The 20,026-nt window shown below is 47.7% G+C and overlaps 1 protein-coding gene across 11 annotated transcripts in view; it reads left to right on the forward strand.

Annotated features, from left to right (window-relative positions):
- Positions 1 to 628: 628 nt before the first annotated feature.
- Positions 629 to 20,026, forward strand: part of MGA (MAX dimerization protein MGA) — a 65,434-nt gene continuing 46,036 nt past the window's right edge. For 5 of the 11 annotated variants that reach the window (XM_052782151.1, XM_052782154.1, XM_052782156.1 and 2 more), the window contains exons 1-2: positions 640 to 792; positions 13,497 to 14,638. In XM_052782151.1, coding sequence (XP_052638111.1) covers positions 13,575 to 14,638 — 1,064 coding nt within the window. In that variant the 5' untranslated portion in view covers positions 640 to 792; positions 13,497 to 13,574. Of the gene's footprint in view, positions 793 to 10,136; positions 10,240 to 13,496; positions 14,639 to 20,026 lie in introns of those variants that run through there. The other 6 variants (XM_052782159.1, XM_052782160.1, XM_052782161.1 and 3 more) reach the window with 5 other exon arrangements.

Here is a 20,026-nt window from a genome sequence, read left to right on the forward strand (position 1 = left end):
CCGTTTTTCCGTGATTCACCAGTGCCGCTGGGCAGAAGGCAGGAAGGCGAGTCGAGGCCGCGGTGGTACCGGCCTCACGCGCCGCTCTGCCCCAGGGAGCCCCGGGAAGGCGCCCGGTGCCGCCCGCCCGCCCGCCCGCCCGCGGGAGGAGGGCGCCCACGGGAGGCGCCGGAAGGGACGGGACCGCGCCGCCGCCGCCCCGCGCAGCCGAGCCCCACCCCCCCCCCCCAGCAGCGGGGCCGGCCCGGTCGCTGGTCGCCCCTCGCCGCCGTCCCGGGACGGAACGGGACGAGGTGGCGGGGGGGGTAGGGGGGGGAGGGCGAACGCTCGCCCGTGCGGCCGACGCGCGAGCGGCGTGTTTCCCTCGCGCAAGGGCGGGGGAGGGGCGGGAAGGGCGTGGCCCGGCGGAGGGGAGCGGAGCGGAACTGCGTCAGCGGGCGGCCCCGGCCAATCGGCAGCGCGCCGCTGGCGGGCGTCGCGAAGGCAGCTTTACCGCGGCCGCCGCCGGCTGCGCCCCCCCCCCCCCACGAGCGCCGCCCGCCTCCCGTAGACGGCCGCTCCGGTACTCCGCCTTTGCGGGGGCGGTCCCCCGCCTGCCGGCGCGGGGTGGGGGGGGGAAGAGGGAGGGGGCAGGAAAAACGGGAGCGGCCCACGTGATGGGCTGCTGCAGCCAATGAAGACGGCAGGAGGTTGCGCGTGGCAGGCGAAGGCCGCAGGAGCCGCGAGCGGGGCGCGTGGGCCGGGGCGTTGACTCGGCGCCCCGGGGCGCGCGGAGCCGGCGGCGGGAGGCAGGTAGGAACCGGACGCCCCCTCGGGGGCGCTGCCTGCCGTCCCCCTCTTCCCCCCCCCCCCCCCCGGTTTTGAAGTTTTATTCGAGGAGGTGGCGTGAGGTGTGCGCGTCACGTGAACGCGGCGGCCCAATCACACGTGCGCGCTCCCTCCCCTTCGGCCGGCAGGGCCACGTTTGAGGCGAGGGGTTCCGCGGGCCCCCCTGGACGGCCGCGGCGGGGAGAGCCGGCCGCGCTGCCCTCTCTCCTCGTCCGCCCCCGCGCCCGCTTCGTCCGGGGTGGCGGGCGGACGGACGGATGGACGGGCGGGGGGGGGCTGGGCGGTCACCTGACGGAGGGGGGGGGGGGAGGGGGTTAAAGGGACCGAGCAGCCCCGCGGCTCCGCATCCGGGCTCTCCGGCCGGGAAGGGTCGGGTGAGGCCCGGCCCCGAGCAGCTGCCGCCTCCCAGAGCCATCGCGCTCCCGGGGACCGTCCCCCGGCGGGGGCGTGGCCTGCGCCACCCGTGAGATGGGGCTGGGCTGCCCGCGCCTCGCCTCGCCCCCGCCCCGGCGGGAGAGCCACTCCCGGGGACCTGCCCTGGTGCCGGGGGACGTGCCCGCCCCTCTGCCCGCTCGGCGCCACAGAAGGGTGGCTTAGGGGGTTTGCGGGGGGGGGGGGGGGATGGTGGCGGCCGCGCGGGGCCCCTCAGCCGGGCGCGCCGGAGGCGGAGCGTAACGGCTCGGCGGAGTGGCCCGAGGGCGGCCGCCGGCCCGCGGCGGCGCGCGTGCGCCTCGGCACGTCGCGTGAGGCGGCCGTTGGTGCCGGGCGGGGGCAGTGCCCCCCCCCCCGCCCCTCACTCCCCCCATCCCGCCCCCGCGCCCGCCGCCGTGCCCTGCCAGCGCTGGCTGGTTTACCGGGTCTCCGCTGCCTGTCGCGGCGCGCCCGCCGTTATTCTGGTATCTTCCAGCTTTCCCCCGGCGGTAGGCCGAGCGCCGCCGAGCCGAGGACGCGCCAGCGTGGCGCGGGAGGCGGCTTCGTGTGGCGGGATTGCGCGCTCAGCCGGCCGGGGTTGTTGTTGCCGGCCCTGCCGAGGGGAGCCGAATAAATAAACAACGGTGCTTTCCTGGAAGGAAGGGCGATGCGGCGCCGGTGTTGGGTTCGGTGGTTGTTGGTGGCCTTAGGTACCACGGGAGTTGATAAGCGGGTTGGAAAAGGGTAAGGCGAGCTCGGTCTGTAGTTGGTAGGCATGAGGATTAGTAGTTATTTCATCGGTCTGGTTAGATGGATGGTTTCCAGTAATGCGGTTTGAGTTTCTTGCCTAGCTTCTTAAGATGTCAAAGCTTACGCAGGCACACTGCCTTATTTCTAACACAAAGTGTCCGAACTCGTGGGTCATCTTTAATCGCACTTGATGGAGTGGGCTAGAGCCCTGAAGATTTCAAGTTGCTACAGACTTGGAAAACCGAAGGTTGTGTAAAGAAGAGGGCAGGCTGATGAATTGGTCTTGCCACTTTAAGGTGTTTTGCCCGGTGCAGCCGCTCGCTCTGCGGCTGCAGCACCCTTTCAGTGCCCTCAGGCACAGTTCCTTGTGAGTCTGTATTGAGAACTGGAATGGGGAATTGATTCTGCTTGAAAAATGTTGCTGTGGGTGAGCGTTTTTGTGCATGTGTGTGCATGTGTTTATGCGGGGGGAAAAAAACCCATAGTTCTTAGGTCTGGCAGAGATGGGCAGCATTCATTCACTTACGTATTCCATCTGGCAGCAGCTGACTGTTAACCTCGCCTACGGTTTTGCTCAGTGTTGGTGCAGATGCCGTTGTGCCTGCCATGGGAGGGAAACGTGCAACTGGAGGAAACCAACGTTAGTCCCACTTTTGAATAAACTTGTTTGGTCACCTACCAGGAAAAAAAAAAAAAAGGAATTATTTCTCTTTGAGCTTATGCCACTTCTTCATTTACGCTCAAATCAACTAGATCATTTCTAAAGTATGTGGTTGTGTATGTTGGCTTTTTAAAACCCAATTTCCTAAGGAATGGGAAGTCCAAGACATTCTTTTTACAAACACAATGAGACGGATCTCTGCCTAGAGGAGTGAGAAAGAGCTCTCATCTAAGAAAAGGCTGTTGTCCGTTTGCTGTTTCATAGGCAGCAGAGGATCTACAAAAAAATTCAGCCGTGGTATGCACATAGGAAACAGTGCCATTAGCTGTGACACTAGCAAGGCTTACTTGATGTCTTGTTCTTCCATAATTAAGGGTGTGGTGTGGCATGTGTTTTGTTGGTTTGGTTTTTTGGTTTGTTTTTTTTCTTTTTGGTGTGTGTGCTGTTGGTTTTTTTTTAATACTGGGTGACTTTAGAACAAAGAATTGGATGATGGTGGTGGAGCTGCTCTTCTCTCTCCACAAGATGGAATGTGCTTTTCACTGTTGGATTCTGGCTGGTTTTAGTACCTATGATAAATCCTTGATATGTCTTTTTCTGAACTGGGTAAGGAAGAATGCGGTGAGAATGATATGGGTGAGAAGAACGATGAAGGCCTTTCATGAGAAGAAAGCAACCAGAAGAAAGCCTGCCCTTTTTTTTTAAATCAAGCCCAAAACAGAAAGGCAGTAAGGGATGTGAACAGCGTAAAAGGCAGAAAATATGTGGGTGCCAGATAAAACATATCTACAATAAAAACATTTGCATTCATTGCTACAGTCGCTGTTGTCAGGAAAAGCCAATTTGGAGAATGACAAGATGGTGACCTAATTACTGTTAAACAAATACTTGTGATGATGGAATTGTGCTGGTTTGCTAAGTCTTGCAGTACAGTGCTTTCTGCTAATATGGTGTGGTCTGCCTGACCACAGGGTAAGTCAGTAAGTCAATAATGAAGATGGATATAAACCTGGAACCCATCACCAACAGTCTGGTACTTTAATGGGTGTTACTCTCCTTTTCACCATAACTTGAGGGGAATAGAGGTTCCCTGGCAGCTCTAACTTGATGAGCCATTGGTGACTCTGTAGCAATGAGTATTGCTATAAGACAACAGCTGAATAAGTAGGATAGTCCTGAGCTCAGGTGAGGGCTTTTTGACTTGCCTGACTTGTTTTGCTAAATTTTCTTACTTTTTGCTCTCTTTTTTTTTTCCTATGATGTGGACAAGATCCCCAGCCAAAGATTCATGTATGTGATAAATGTTCCTCATGATGGCCGTAAACGGACTGAAATTCATCAAAATGGTGTTATTCCTGCTGATTATGGCTTGTTTCTGCCAGTGTTGTGTGGCAAAAAGCATGAAAAATTGCTGTATTCTTTCATTTTGTAATCTTCAGTAGTTGAAATGATAGTATATTGAAAAAAATGCAGCAATTGTTGAATGTATGAGTAGTGGGCATATCAACGACTTTCTGATAAAATATGGAAAGTAAAATATGTTATTTTAAATGCTGAAATACTTGTTGAATTGTTGAAACATATTGTATACAGATGAAAAAAAAGCAATTATTTGTAGTGAACGCTGGCTTTTCTTCCAGCCCTCTCACCAGTAGTTCATACTTTATATAAATGGACTGTGTGTTTCCATTTTGCAGTCTTCAGTGTTTGGGGAGATTTCTGTGCTTCCCAAAAGTTCAGGTAACTCTTGGGAGATGGATAATATTGTACACTGTACATTGCAGGATTAATGCTGCTAAACAAAGCGCCAACTTTATGGGGGACTGAAAGTTCTGACTCTTGTGGCAAAGTATTAGCATTGGAGAGGTGAAGGAGGTATTTTCCTCCCCCCCCCCCCCCCCCCCCCCAAGTGTTTGCCCTGTTCCTCCAATAGAAGCTGCTGCTTTTGCAGGGGTGTAGCTGACAGTTGATGAAGCACTTCCTGAACTACCACCTATTCATCCTGCAATAGTCAGGGCTCTGAGCGTTAAGTGAATTTGGTTTTGGTATAAAGTAATGCTCTGGGCTGAAATCTGATGTTGCACAAGCTGTGTCATACTTGCTGTGGGGATAGTGCGTTCTATGTGTGGCTGGAGCATGCGTTTTAGCATGTTTGCATCAGCAAGAAAACCTAAATCTGGAAAAGCAGATTTCTTGCTCCCCCCCCCGCAACAGTCCATTTCTTGCAATAATTTTTTTTTTATCTCACACTTTTTAGCTAGATTCTGCCGCTGCTTACACCTTTAGTCGTCTTCCCATTGGATTATATTTCCTCACTATAGCTAAAGGAAGAACTTAAGCTACTTCTCCATCACAAATAAAATGATGTAAACTTTTTTTTTTTTAAAAGTAGATTTGGGGTGGGATTCTGTTGCCTAAGGACGGGGTCTGGAGCTGTCATAGATGCTGCAAGTTATTAGAGACATCTGTGTAGAGCAAACATTAAACTCTGGGAGGCCAACACTCTTCTGGAGAAGCAGTCGGAGGCCAGTGGGGCCGGTTATGGTATAGAAAATGGGACTAGATACCTTTCTATAGGCAGCCTAATCCAACCCGGAGTTTCAGAATTAACAGATCTTCTTTCGAGGTGATACTGTGTTAATCATTCTCTGAAGTGGCAAAACATTGGCTAAAGAAAGTATGATTTTGTATTTTAACCCTTCTAGTGTGCACATTGGACAACACTACTGTCTAGAACATCACTAGATTTTCAGGTGTTTGAAATATTTATTTATTTATTTATTTACATGGCCCAAACTTGGGACTTTGTATGATTGTCAGGGCTGCCTGGTTGTAGTTAGTAATAAACTTGTAGACTAGGTTCTGCTGACTGACTGCTGCTGTGGCTGTATTACACTGGCACGGTTCGTTTTGATAGCTGCTGTTTTCAGCTAGTGAGTCTAGTTTCAGCTAGTGCTCGTTTTTAGCTAGTGAATTTGAGAGCTGAAAGCCTCCTTTATGCTCCAGTAATGCTCCAGTAGTAGTGTCTTTCAAAGTATACTGTATGACAGAAATGTCCTGTCATGTATCTGCTTGTGTAGTAGAGATCTTTGTATTGGAACTGAAAAGGGGATTGCTAACAAAAAATGTAATTGGCACCTCTTTTATGTTTTCCACAGGTTGGCAACTGTTACATTCTGCTTAACTATGTCTGCAACATATGTTGCTCTTCCACATACAGATCTTTAGCAAGGCCTGCGCCTTGTGACCCTCCAGCTCGTGATCTGTTACTGAATCTTTACTGAATCTTTTTTTTCTTTTTTTTTGGAGACAGGTTAGAAATAAGAGTGGCTGAAGAACAGTTTTTTGTTACAGCTCCAGCTAGCAATCTCTGGGCTGCTGGGTGGTGAAAGTTACAGGTTCCATGTTACTTGTAGTGTGTAGGCTTGAACTGCTGCTTTATGCTTGTAGTGTTACTGAAAGAATGTGATTTACTGGGTGCTGGAACACAGTTTGTAAAGATTGTAGTTCATACTTTCAAGGTGCTGCAAAGCAGGGAGTATGTCTTAAAGAAGCATTCTGGGGACGAGGGTACTCCTTGGTAGTGAACTTCAGCATTTCAAATATGACCATCACATTACTGGTTAGTATAGGGTAACTCCCTCTGGTCACGGAGGGCAGTATTCAGCTGGTGCAAACCAGTTCATTTCTATGCTGCCAATTGGTGTTTAGCACAAACGAGGTCTTAAAACTGGTCTTTATACTGCTCTAAATGGGATGTAGTTCTTTATTGCAGTACTCCTGTTTCTTGTTAGCTATAAACTGCTCAGAACCGGCTTACTTAGGCTGGTAGGAATCTGTGGTACTGCTGTGACTTCTACTGGTGAATCTGTTCTCCTGATAAACAAGAGGTTCTGCTTTTGCTGCAGGCAAGGGTTTCTACCTATGCTAGGTAAAATGGTGGCAAAATCCCTTGCAATGTCAACAGCCTCCGGTATTGCTTCTCTTATCATCACTGGAACATGTGGCTTGTGGGCCATGAACGTGGCACTGTCTGCTATTCAGTTCTGCGCAGCTGCTCTTAGTCGCACAAATGGCCCTCTTGCTGAAGAAAAAATACTTACTTCTGTATTGTCACTGTTCAGAAACATATTGCTTAATACAAAATAGAGTGTTAATGTATCCTGTGACCCTAAAACTTGATGACCGCTATACCTAATATGTGATTGCTGTAGGTATAAAATGGTCCTGATCAATCTTGGACAATGTGGCTTAGTTTTTTAATTGGTGTAATTATTTCTGATTGAGTTTAAGGGAAAAATACTGTGCTGGATCTGACACCTTGAGGCTGCTGCAATTCCGTGCTCCCAGGTATAACCAGTAGCGAGGCTGAAAATGTATTCCAGGTAGACACAAGCACATAGAGCACATGTATACATGACATGCACATGTATACATATGTGGCCACACAGATCAGGCAGACACAGATACAGGAACACAGCAGCAACAGCCTTATCCTGCTCCCCTCCCTATCTGAGCAGGATGGAGGTCTGCTAGTGAGAGTGTGTGTATATTTTTTTTATATATACACACAGGCATATGTTTGTACAAGGTAGATTCCCTCCCTTCCTGGGCTTAGACACTCAGTCTGCCCAGCAGCTGGCTTCTGGACACTTTAGCCCCGATGCCACAGCCCTGTTCCAGGTGCTGGTACATGCTCTCTCTCAGCTGGTTGGGACTACCCTGGTTCCCCAATGTCCGATGAAACTGGAATGGTTTCTTGATTCTTTTCTTGCCCTTACTTCACAATTGCTATATGAAACGTGAAAGCACGTGGCTGTTAGCCATGGCTTTTTCTTGTGCAAAGATATTTTAGAAGCTTCTGAGAGAGAACCATCATGTGAAGCTGTTCTAGAGAATGGCTGAACATGACCCTTAACAAAAAGAATACCATCTCCCTCTGATATTTTTGGTGTCTCCTTCTAATTCCTCTGAACCTTTTTTCTCTCCAAATCTGCCTGCATTTGGGGTGTTTCCCTTCCACCATGCCAACCTTATTTAGTATATGGGTGTCATGATTTAACCCCAGTAGGCAACTAAGCCCCACACAGCTGCTTACTCACTCCCCCCTGGTGGGATGGGGAGAGAATCAGAAGGGTAAAAGTGAGAAAACTCATGGGCTGAGATAAAGACAGTTTAATAGGTAAAGTAAAAGCCGTGCATGCAAGCAAAGCAAAACAAGGAATTCATTCACCACTTCCCATCAGCAGGCAGGTGTTCAGCCATCTCCAGGAAAGCAGGACTCCATCATGCCTAACAGTTACTTGGGAAGACAAATGCCATAACTCCGAACATCTCCCCCTCCCTTCTTCTTCCCCCAGCTTTATATGCTGAGCATGACATCATATGGTCTGGAATATCCCTTTGGTCGGTTGGGGTCAGCTGTCCCGGCTGTGTCCCCTCCCAACTTCTTGTGCATCCCTAGCCTCCTTGCTGGTGGGGTGGTGTGAGAAGCAGAAAGGGCCTTGACTCTGTGTAAGCGCTGCTCAGCAGTAACTAAAATGTCCCTGTGTTATCAACACTGTTTTGATCACAAATCCAAAACATAGCCCCACACCAGCTACTGTGAAGAAAGTCCCAACCAAAACCAGCACAATGGGGCTAAAGCTTCCCTTTTGCCTCTGTCCATACCTCCTTTATAAATTGCTAGAAGTATCAAACACACAATGTTAGATTCTTTCATGTTTGCAGAATTTTGTATTTAAGCAGTTTCTCTGTACAGCGGATGTGTTCAATTGTCAGTTTTTTCAGCCTGAGTTCATTCTTCTAGTTGAAAGGGAAAAAATACTCCATGGTCTTCTCCTATAGACCTACCTACATTACTGTTTTGATGTGCGTTTTTCAAGTGTCCTAAAAACGTATTTTCTTTAGTTATGTGCTTCTGAGATGATCTCCCAGAGTATAAACTTCTGTTGCCAAGAAACCTTCAAAGGGGTGCTGGCCTTCTTAACGTTGCTCGTTTTGCCCATTTTCTGTGTCCTGACAGCAAAGGCACAGCTGTGTTTGTTAGTTAAACGGAGGAGCAGCCCTAGTGAAGTTACAGTCTGTAGTAGGCAGCAGCCAGTACAAAATTCTGGTCTATGGGTGACTCTGGACCTTGGTGTCAGCCTGCTAACTCTGATGCCTTGACTTTCTGGCACTGCTGTGTAAATATCTCTCCTCGTGGATGCAGTGTTGTAAAATAAATATCCTTAAAGGAAAAAGGGGGTTGGGGGGCCTCACAGAGGTGTTTACCTGCAGCCATGCTGCATTTTGGTGTGAATTCCCTTAGCGTTCAGAATTCTGTTTTAGTGGGCTTGTTCTCAGAAGTGCCTGATTGACAAAATGTAATTTCCTTGACGTACATGAAGGACCGCCGCTCGAGGGGTGGTGTGGCACACTGCTCGGTTAGGTGCTGAGGGCGGGAAGACTCTGTTAAGGTTATGCCCAGACTGTGCCAAGCCGGGTTTTGTTGGTTGACTAGTTTGCCTGACATCACAGAGGACGCCAGGCCTTGGGCACTCGGTTATCCTGGGGCACGGTTTGACAAGTGCGTGTTTGCTGTCTGAAAGTGACGGGGCGCTTCTTCGCCTTTGGTGTCGTAGGGTCCAATTCTGACTTGGGCTCCTCCGGCTGATCAGGGAAAACTTGCGCAGCGGGATGGAGACTAATGCCGATCCCCACTTTAGCGTTACCTCCTCGACGGACCTTCTTCCCAGGGAGGCGGGCGGTGCGGGTACCCACGTTGGTGTCCCGGCGTCAGCTCTCCCCCGGGACTTGGAGGCGTGGTGCGCGCTGCCTTTGCCGAGGAGATCGGTGGCGCCTGCCCGAGAAAGCGGCGACGGGGCGGGCAGCCTCCGCCCCGGGGGTGGCGGCGCGGTGCCGCTGCGGCCTTGCCCGCAGGGGAGGCTCCCTCAGCGACGCCGGTGCGCCCTGGCGCGCAGGACCGCGGAGGAGCCCGGCGAGCGGCAGGGCTCTGCCGGGGCCGGCCCGGGGCGCGGCGCTCGCCGACCCTGCCCGGCCCCGTGCGGCTGCCGGGCGCGCATCCCGCCGGCGCCGCCCCACGGCCGTCGCGTGCCAGCGCGGGAGGCGCGTCCCCGCCGCCGGCGGGCCCCGCGCCAGACCCGTGACCTGAGGCGCGGCCGGGCCTCTCCGCCGGCGGCGGGGGGGGGGGAAGGGGGGAGAACGGTGCGGCCGGGCGCCTCGCCCGCCGCTCGTCGGGCGGGGAGGCGGGGCCGCGGCGGCGGTGCTGCGGCCCCGCGGGGCTTCGAAGGCGGCGGCCGCCGGCGCCGCAGCGGTGCGCGCGGCGGGGGGCCGCGCCCGCGCCCGTTCGAGAAGTTTCCCCGCGCGCGGCGCGGCGCGGCGCTGCGCGGGGACGGGCGCCGGGCCCCGCGCTCGGCGCGGGCACGTGACGGGCAGGCGGGAGGGAGGGGGGCGCCAGCCGGCGGCGCGCCTGCGCGCGCTGCGGCGCGGTGACGTCACCGCGGCGCGCACGCACGTTGTCCCCAGCTGGCGGACACACGGTCCGCGTGAGGAGAAAGGAAGTGGGAGGCCCCTCGCCTCGCCGCACGGTAACTACCGGGGAGCGGGGGCGGGCGCCGGCCGCGCCGGCCGCGCCGCGCGCCGGCCCCGCGCGCCTCCCGCCCGCCTCCCTCCTTCCTCCCTTCCTCCTCCCTTAACTGCGAAAATTAACACCAGGCGTAGGCACGAGGCGACGGGGCCCGGGCCCGCGGGCCGCTCTCCGGCGGCGACGCGAGGCGCCGCTTCGGGGCCGCCCCGCCCCGCCGCGCGCGCGGGATCGCCTCGGGAGCGCGGGCAGGGCCGCGGCGAGGAGCGGCGCGGCTTCTCCACGTGCGCCGGTCCTGCCGCCCTCCGCCAGCCGGCGCTAGGCGGTGGTTCCGGCATCCGCCGCGCCCGGAAAGGCCCTGGCGGCTCTCGCCTGCCTCCGTCCCGAGGCTTCCGGCTGGGGGCCGTCCGGGGGGGGGTGGGGGCATTAAAAGCGACGAGTGCGCCGCTCGGTCCCTGGCCGTGACGGCACATGCCCCCGGTGCCCACCCCCCCCCTCCCCCGCTCCCCGCTCCGCTGCATTGGGCGCAGCCTGCCGGGCCGGGGCCGCCCCTCCGGGTCCCCGGGCGGGCGGCACCGCTGCCGCGGCGTTGAACGGCAGCGCCGCGCGTTCAGCGCTCGCTGCCATTGGACCCGGCGCCGCGCTCCCGTCGGCAACGCGGCGGCGGTTGGCGGGCCGCGCCGCGGGTCTGGCGCTCCGCTGCGGGAGGGCAGCGAGATGTCGTCATCGGCTCGCTGCGCCGGACGGCGCCTGCCCTTCGGCACGAGAAACCCGTGCGGAACTCGTCGGCCGCCCGCGTCGCGTCCGTCGGTCGCGGTCTGGTCTGCAAGGCTGGGGTGGCGTGAGGGTTGCCTCTCGGATGTGAGGTCTGCGGGCGGGCGGGGAAGGGAAATCCCTGAACCCGATTAGAACTTCAGCTTCCACAAATACACGCGTTTTCCTCGAAACGCCGTGCTTTAATAAAACAGGCTAGCGGGTATGACCAAGTGTAATAAAACGTGTGAAGCTGTTCTGGTAATAGACCGCGGTAGCACTGAGATAACGTAGCTTTTGGGTACTGTAATTGCGCATAATCGCGTTGTAACCACGCACGTCTTAGACTGGTTTGATACTGTGTGTGGTGCTTACGGTAGAAATAAATACAACAGCGCAGCATAAGAACTTTAAAAGTTGGAAAACAGAAACTGTGGCTCTTTGTATGCATAGAATTTTTGCTGAGTGCATGGTGGTTGAGCTTTTTTGAATTTATTTCTGGCACGTGTGAGTTCTAGCTCAAGGAAATTTAAAGTTACAGGCTCTCTGCGTATCTTAAACCAGATTTGAAATAACTTTGGTAGTGTATTTCTTTCGTGAGCTAGTACGATTTTGACGTATATCGCACAGCATTAATATAGACTCACTTTATGATTGTATGTTCAATATACATGTAAACATGCTGTATGTGTACCTAGAGAGAGTAAGTTGGTGGAAAATCACATACAACTTAGGACGTGATTTCTTTCTTCCCACTCCACACATCTGATTTTTAATAGAGGCTTATATTTCTGTTGTGTTTTTATAGGTACACGTGAAAAAACTTTTTTGGGGGGATAGCTTTTGTGTTGCTGTGACTTAAGATGCGCTCTATTGAAAAGCAGGGCAATGTTCTTAAAATAGAAAATATGAAGCTGATTTTGAACAGCCAATTCATTTTGCATTCTAGATTCTATTAAGTAGTCGTGGGTGGTTGGTTGTGGGTGTGTTTGTGGGGAAGTGTTTCCTCCTCAAAGCAAAACTGAAAACCAGATCTTGTAACTTCACGGATCTCAAAACCTGCGGAGAACAGTTTCGTGTTTTTCTTCCAATTTAACTTTTACATGAAATTTTAAAGTGCCAAGTTTAAAGGGTGGAAGTAGGTCTCTCATATTTCCTAGGCGTCAAGAACATTTATCGCAGAGTGTAAATTGCCTGCCTCCTGAGCTTTGAGGTCATTTCCCACATGCATGCGGCAGCTGGTTTGCACAGAGGAATGTTTCCTCCTACAGTAACCCAGTCCTAACAAAATAAATATGTCTTATCGAATGCCTAGTTCACTTAAAGCTTGTGGACTTGAGTTAATTCTCTGGAAAGACATGTGATCGTTTGCAAGCAACTAACTCCTAGTGATGGTAATTCACTGTTGTCTCTGGTTCCCACCAACTAGACATTTGATACAAAAGTCAATCATTTTTTGTCAGTCTTGTATTCCATATATAATAAGGATCAAAATACAAACATCTGAATGTGCGAATGGCATTCTTGTGAGTTACCAGAAGCGCTTTAAATTTTCACACCAAGGAAGGTACAGGCTGTTTGAAAAATGAAGTTGTTTATGATCTTTTGTTAGAGTGTTGACATAATAGTTAACTTGTGAGGTAGACACACAAAAGTGGAGTTGTGTATGTGCAGATAAAGGTAACTTTTTTAGTTCCCTAAACAGTGATTAGGCTAAGCATAACAGTACAAATGTTTTCTTACTCAATTTAAATTATTTCCATAATTTAGAAGATAGAGGTAGCTAAGATTGCCTGGTGCTTCACATTCATCCATTTAATCTTAGCTGCATGGCTTTTTGGGGGGTTAGTTTGTCAATTTTGCCCCAAAGCTTATCTGTTTCAACTATTTTTTTTTCCCCTTTTATTCTTTGTCTCTGCCTTAGACAGGAGTTTAGAAGTTCTTGGGGTTGGGGGGGGGGTGTCGCGGGGTGGGCAAAGAAGTCCCAAACACACAAACTCAGTCTTTTTCAATGAAGAAATTTGGGGGAAATGCTTTTAACTTTTTTTTGTCTTTTTCCTTTCTTTCCCCCTTTTCATCTTTCAGGAGTTTGGGACCTCTAGGAACTCTTTCTGGCAAGAGCAAATGACTTCTGCCTTTGTGTCAGAGATGAAGAGTTGAGGCAATATCAGAACAAAGAGCACTTTGAAATATCAAGCAAAGCAAGGAGTCTTCTTGTGGCAAAGCGTTACATGAAAACGCAGTTTAAAGATGTCATAGCCCCCATGTCTGTAAGGCCTAAATTATATACACACAGGCAACCTTGATTTGATATATCCTGATTGTCCTAAATTATATACACACAGGCAACCTTGATTTGATATATCCCAATTGTGCTCGATTTTATAGTACTGATTATCTTTTAAGTTTTTAATGTGGAGAACTGTTACAAAAAGGATTTCTCAGGAGACTTAATTACTTTCTTAGACTGTATTTGAATAATTTTGACAGGTTTTTCCTTTTTTCCAGAATGGTGAACACACATAGAAGATTATCAGAACTGTGCAGAATTTGCAGTTGATTTGAGAACTTGTAAGAGTGCTCATCATGGAGAAACAGCAGATTGTCTTGGGTAGCCGGGATGGTGGGACTGTGTCTGGTGCAGCACCTGCTTTTTTTGTAATCTTGAAACAGCAGCAGGGAAACGGTAAAGCTGACCAAGGAATCCTAGTAGCAAACCGTGATGCTTGTGCTCTCGCCAGCAGTGTATCAACTCCAATAAAATCCAAAGTCAAGACCTGTCTCCCAGCTGACTGTGTCTCAGGGGGCATTACCGTCACCCTAGATAACAACAGTATGTGGAATGAATTCTACCATCGCAACACAGAGATGATTCTGACGAAGCAGGGGAGGCGCATGTTCCCATACTGCCGATACTGGATTACAGGTCTGGATGCCACTCAGAGGTACATCCTAGTCATGGACATATCCCCTGTGGACAATCACCGATACAAATGGAATGGCCGTTGGTGGGAGCCCAGTGGGAAGGCAGAACCGCATGTTCTTGGGCGAGTGTTTATTCATCCAGAATCTCCTTCCACTGGCCAGTACTGGATGCACCAGCCCGTATCCTTCTACAAACTCAAACTTACCAACAATACCCTGGACCAGGAGGGTCATATAATCTTGCATTCTATGCACCGTTATCTGCCACGACTTCACTTGGTGCCTGCAGACAAAGCTACAGAAGTCATTCAGCTCAATGGCCCTGATGTCCATACATTTACCTTTCCACAGACAGAGTTCTTCGCAGTTACAGCCTACCAGAACATCCAGATTACCCAGCTGAAAATAGATTACAATCCTTTTGCTAAAGGATTCAGAGATGATGGGTTGAATAGTCGACCTCAGCGTGATGTGAAACAAAACAGTAACTTAGAATTGGAAGCAGGTGATGTTTTTAGCGCTGCTAGCATTCGTGGTCGCCCTGCTGAAGTTGACGCATTAGATTTGCATCAGAGAAGTTTAGATTCTTCATTCATTGGTCAAAACCCATCAGACATTGATCTGGACAAAGAGTCCTTTAATGCAGAAAGGGACTTCCTGGGTTTCCTGGACACTGACCTGTCTTCGGGTGATGTGCCAAAGCTAAAACAAGAAGTCTCTGAAAGGTGGGTTAACATTCTATTTTTAGCACAAATACTGGTTGAGTGGGGTGTTTGGTAAAACATTAAATAATAGGATGCTCAGTATACAGATTTACAGCTACAGGTTGCCTGACCTGAAATGACAGAACACTTAGTATTATTAAAAGCTTTTTGTTGCTTAAACAGTTATCTTATTGGTTTGGACTTTCTAATGTGTCTGAAGAGTGTAAGAGTTCAGTATTTTTTCCTATTTAACTCCCTATGTAAAGAAGTGTTGAGGGATTTCTCTTAACCCTCTTGGCATTTTAGAAGACTAATTTTTCAGAGTTTTAAACAGACCACATTGCAGTCATCAAAACATTGCCTTTCTTTTTAGGGTTGCTTACCACAGCGACACGCTGTCTCTGTATCTTCAATTTTCTTTAGTGGGTGGGTGAGGATGTGTGGTGTGTATGGGTATTTAGGTTGGGTATGAGTAGGTTTGCTACGAGGCAGTTGTAACTGGCAGCACACCACTTTTTTGTCAATAGCTGTTTGTGTGAATTCTTTTATTCCACAAAGTGGGATGAGGTAGCCTGCCTGTTGGTAGTCAGTTGCCTTATGTTTGCTGTGAGGTAAGAGAATCTGCACCTACAGAAGTACTTCAGAATAACTGTTAACACTGTTCAGACCTTAATTTACTCTGTGATAATTTTATGTCTACGTCCTTATCCAGTATTGATTTTTTGAACCCTTCCATTCATATCACACATAGTAGTAAAGCAATCTAGTGTATATTAAGAGCCTACCCATAGTACCGAACCTTCTAAGCAGTGAGTGTTCGTGTTGGTAAACCAAGCCTGGCAAAACCTATTATTTTACTCCACTTTCACTTAGTTTCCAAAATCTAAACAATAGAATAGAGCAGATTTGGTGAATGGTTAGTCTGTGTCAAGAGATGCTAGAAATACTTCAAACCTGAGAAGTGATTTAAAAAAATAACAAAAAAAAAAAGGAGGTTTCTCTCCTGCCATGTTTCTTTATGTCTGTCCGTGAATACCAGACTTAACTTGCCAAAGACTTACGTGACAAAAGCAGCCTTATGTAGATCAGTACACACAAGAAATTATTTAACTGCAGGGTATCAGGATGATGTTAATGGTGTAATTAGAGGTCAGTGCTTAGAGGAAGTAAAGTTACACAGTTTGTTTTAAAGGCTGTATTGCTATACATCAGTGTGTTTCAGAGAGGACAGAGGTTTGGTCGATTGTTTGGTTTTGGTTTTTTTTTTTTCCTTGCAGAAAGCATCTCCTTGCCTTTTAAGTAACTGAAAAAACTTCAGATTACAAAGTTCTCCCTTCTTTGAGACTTTATTGAGTTTAGTTGTAATAATTCTTAAGAATACTAGAATTGTTTGGAGTTCTAGAGTGCCCTAAACTTTCTTTTGCAGTATTTTCCAGTGTCAGTGTATTAGGAAGAAGAACATCTTCTAGACTTCTCCAGAAATACTGTTTTAAATTCTAGAGAAACCCATCTTGGAAGACTGAAAGTACACTGATTTCAGAGAGGATGGGCTTTCTTTAGTTCCTAAGAATACAGCGTGGAGAAGTGTTTAGATAACTGTGCATATTGGAAGTAAAACAGTAAAACTCTGAAAATAATTACTGAAAGGTTTATTTTGTCCTCAAAGTAGTTTTTCTTTCTCCTTGGGGTCAGCTGCAGTTGAAAAAGTTAAATTTTTGATCATTTTGTTTGCCCGAAGAGGGTCATTGCAGCAAATTATTTGGAGAACCGTTTGAATTGAATGACTTGGGGTTTTTTGGTTCTGTTCTTTCCCAAGGAATAAAACCCATCATTTTAAGGACTCAAGGATCTTCCTTAAGAACAAATGATGCAAATTGGCAGACTTAATTTCTTTTAGTCCAGAGCATGTTAGATGGCTTCCCTGGTTTCACCTCCGAGACAATTTATCTCTAAAATGTGCTAAAAGCTGCACAGACAGGGAAAGACCGGAAAGGGTTTTTCTCTATTCTGGGCTTGGAAGCATCTGTCATTTGATGAATAAATGTTACCACAGTCCTTAGAACTACCCTTAAACATTGTCCAGCTTTTCATTTTATGTTCTTGTAATCCATGTGAAAAAGTCAGATTCTGTACTTGGAAAGAGAAAAATTGATCTCATCCAAGAACTGTCGTCTTACGTGCTGGAGTTTTCCAGAACATGAGTTCTCCTTTTTCCTTCAGATCTGTTCACAGTGTTTTCATGCCATGCAGTTGAGATCTGTTCATAAATATGTCAGCCTTTCAAGGACAGTGTTGAGCAAGTGGCATTTTTCTTTATCAAACTAGACATGTTAATATTTACATATTAATCAAGACTGGGTGATTTTTTTTTTTTTTCTGTCATAGGCAAGCTATTACTAGTACTTGATAGGCACTATCTTGCTTTTACGCAGGGTAGTGATTTCTGCTGAGTTTAGATTTGGGTGAGAATCAGAAGTTGGGAACTGCTGCATCTCAGATAACGATCACTAAAGGAAGTGGAGTTCCTAGTGCTGTAGTATCTAATATTTCCCACCAATGCTCAATTCTTCTGATATTTTTGAGAATGGAACTATGTAAAAGGTTGCATATACCTGAGAAATAATTTTAATCTTGAGGTATTAGCACACTTTGGAAATAAAGGACTGTTTTCTTTATACAAGGTAGTATGGTTTTTTTTCCTGTGGCCTGGTAGTATGTTTAGTTTCATCAGGTGGATTGTAAAGAAAACAAATGTTTAATGTGTGTTGTGGACACTTCTATAGGAATGTTTATGCCTGGAACCACTCAGATGTTGGGGTCATGGAGGGAGCCACAAGCAAACTTTATGGGTTCTTAAGTGTTGCAGGCTAATGTACCCTTTCTCCCTTCCAGGGTCTTTTGAATTTCCTGCTTCAAAAATACAAATACTGTGGGATTTTTAATGTTCTGATAGCCTTGTTTTTCTAACTTAGTTGTCTTGTGTTTAGCCTGACAGTTTACTTTCCTTCTTTCCTTGCCTTCCTTTTGGAAGAGGAAGGCAAGTGATCATCCTTCAAACCTCAGCCACAGATTGCTAGGTTAATTACAAAAGAAATCAGATTTTTTTTTTTCCATGGTATATTTTAAGATGATCCATAAAAAACCCCATATATGTCAGTACTTTCAATAAATGAGCAGCTAAATGGTTTTTAATTTGGTAAAATGCAAGAAAGCGTTTTCTCTGCTTTTACTGTTTTATTGCGAGGGTACCAAATACATTACTTGGGGTATAAAGAAGTTTGCTTAAATATGAGCATTGTTCCATATCAGGTGAAGAAAGAGCTAGTTAAGACATTATTTCACCATTTTTACCTGATCTCAGATTAAGCTGTGGATTCTGAGAGGACAAATGTGCATGATTCATCTTCCCATAGGATATAGGAAGGGAATTTTCTGTGACTGCTTATGTTGCACATAACTTCACAAACTAAGGGCCAAATGAAATTACTTCAGTGCTAAAAAGCAACTTTTTTGTTGTTTGAAAAGTTGATAATTGCATCTGAATTTATCTAGAAAAATGGTGCTCAGCCTTTTGTGCAAATACTTGATCTTCTCGTACATACGCGTACATGGGTGATACTTCACCCACCCTTGTCACCATCTGGCTTATGGTTGCAATATGCAGAGTAACATTTGTGTCCAGAAATTTCATTTTTTACAACAGGGGTACTTTGTTTTGGATACTGTCCAGATCCCTAATAGAAAGGTAATCCTTAGCTTGAGTATACATCTTCCAATAGATAAAGGAAGATGGCTGTGTAAGTCTAGGCTTTAGTGGGCTTCCAACTGGAAACAGTAGAACTCAAATGAGAAATTTATTCCTGGCCAGCAAATTTATTAGGTTTTTTGGTCTCTTTATTTTAGAGAATTTTAAGGTAGAGGAGCAGATGATTCAGATCTTAATAGCATTGACTCTAATTGTGGATCTGCTGTACTGAATGAACCTCTAACTGTAATGTGACAGGATTTTGAGTTGCCTATAACCTCTAAGTGGATTGTCTTAGAACTTCTTTTACAGTAAACTCACTGAAGAAGAAAGGCTTTTTAATCTTACATTTGACATTCTTAATTAAATGAATGCTAGAAACGTTCTAATAGGAAACTCATTGGCTAGAGAAGACAGTAGAAAAAACAGGACTAGAATGCCACTCTCCCACTGCCTGCTATTCCCTCACAAGGCAGGTTTTTACTTCAAGCTTAATTCTGGTTACTTACCATCCTTCTGAATTGCAGCAGGTTTTCTAGATAGGTTCTGTCTTGTTCTTAGGAATTTTATATGTAAATATATAAATCTGTGTCTTGACTGTCTGCTTCCTGTTTTAACACTGCAGTCTTTCTTCATTAGGAGGAGACTCCCAACTCCATGTTGTGACTCTTGTGTGTCCCAGCTTTTCTCCCTTAAGTATGTCCTCAGTCTATACAAGGCAGAAGCAGCCTCTTCCTCCACATCTGCCCCTCCCTCAATCCCAGCCAGGGGTTCAACAGAGCACAGTCATTCTTTAAAGGGGGGAGATGGATAATAATAATAATAATAATGAAAAAATACTCACACTATATATATATCTATATCTATCTCAATATTCCCTTTATATATAATATATTGTTATTAAAATAATGTTTTTTATGTTTGAAATTGTGTTAGCATTAACTAACATTAACAAATATTGTTATTTTTAATAATATTTTAATAACATAAGGTTAAAAATTCGAATAATAATTTAACATAATTAAAATAGGATAGGACAAGGGCTAATGGCTTTAAACTGAAAGAGGGTAGATGTAGATTAGATATTAGGAAGAAGCTCTTCACTGTGAGGGTGGTGAGGCACTGGAACAGGTTGCCCAGAGAAGTTGTGGATGCCCCATCCCTGGCAGTGTTCAAGGCCAGGTTGGATGGGACTTTGAGCAACCTGGTCTAGTGGAAGGTGTCCCTGCCCATGGCGGGGGGGTTGGAACCAGATGATCTTTAAGGTCCCTTCCAACCCAAACCATTCTATGATTCTATGAAAATTATTTATAGTATCTTATAAAATATATATAAAGGGAGTATTAGAATACTGTCTGATATGTTTAGTAAATAAGTTCTGACTATTATTTTCTGAGGTTTGTTGTGGATATGAGTTTCTGTTTTCATATCTTAGCTGTTTCCTCTTATGATGAGGAGCCAGCTTCTGATGCACTTAAAACTGCTGACTGCAATTTTTTGACTGATGTGTCTGTCCCTCAAAGAAGCCCATCATTGGAGCATAACTGGCTGCACTGTTAGTTTTCAGTATCTAATGCATGGTGTGTCAAATTCTGGTTAGGTTAATACTCAGCCTTAGTGGTAGGTGGACCATAATTCAATAGGATATTAACATTCTGTAAGTG

Source organism: Harpia harpyja, chromosome 3 (genome assembly GCF_026419915.1).
Source record: "Harpia harpyja isolate bHarHar1 chromosome 3, bHarHar1 primary haplotype, whole genome shotgun sequence".
Lineage (NCBI taxonomy): Eukaryota > Metazoa > Chordata > Aves > Accipitriformes > Accipitridae > Harpia > Harpia harpyja.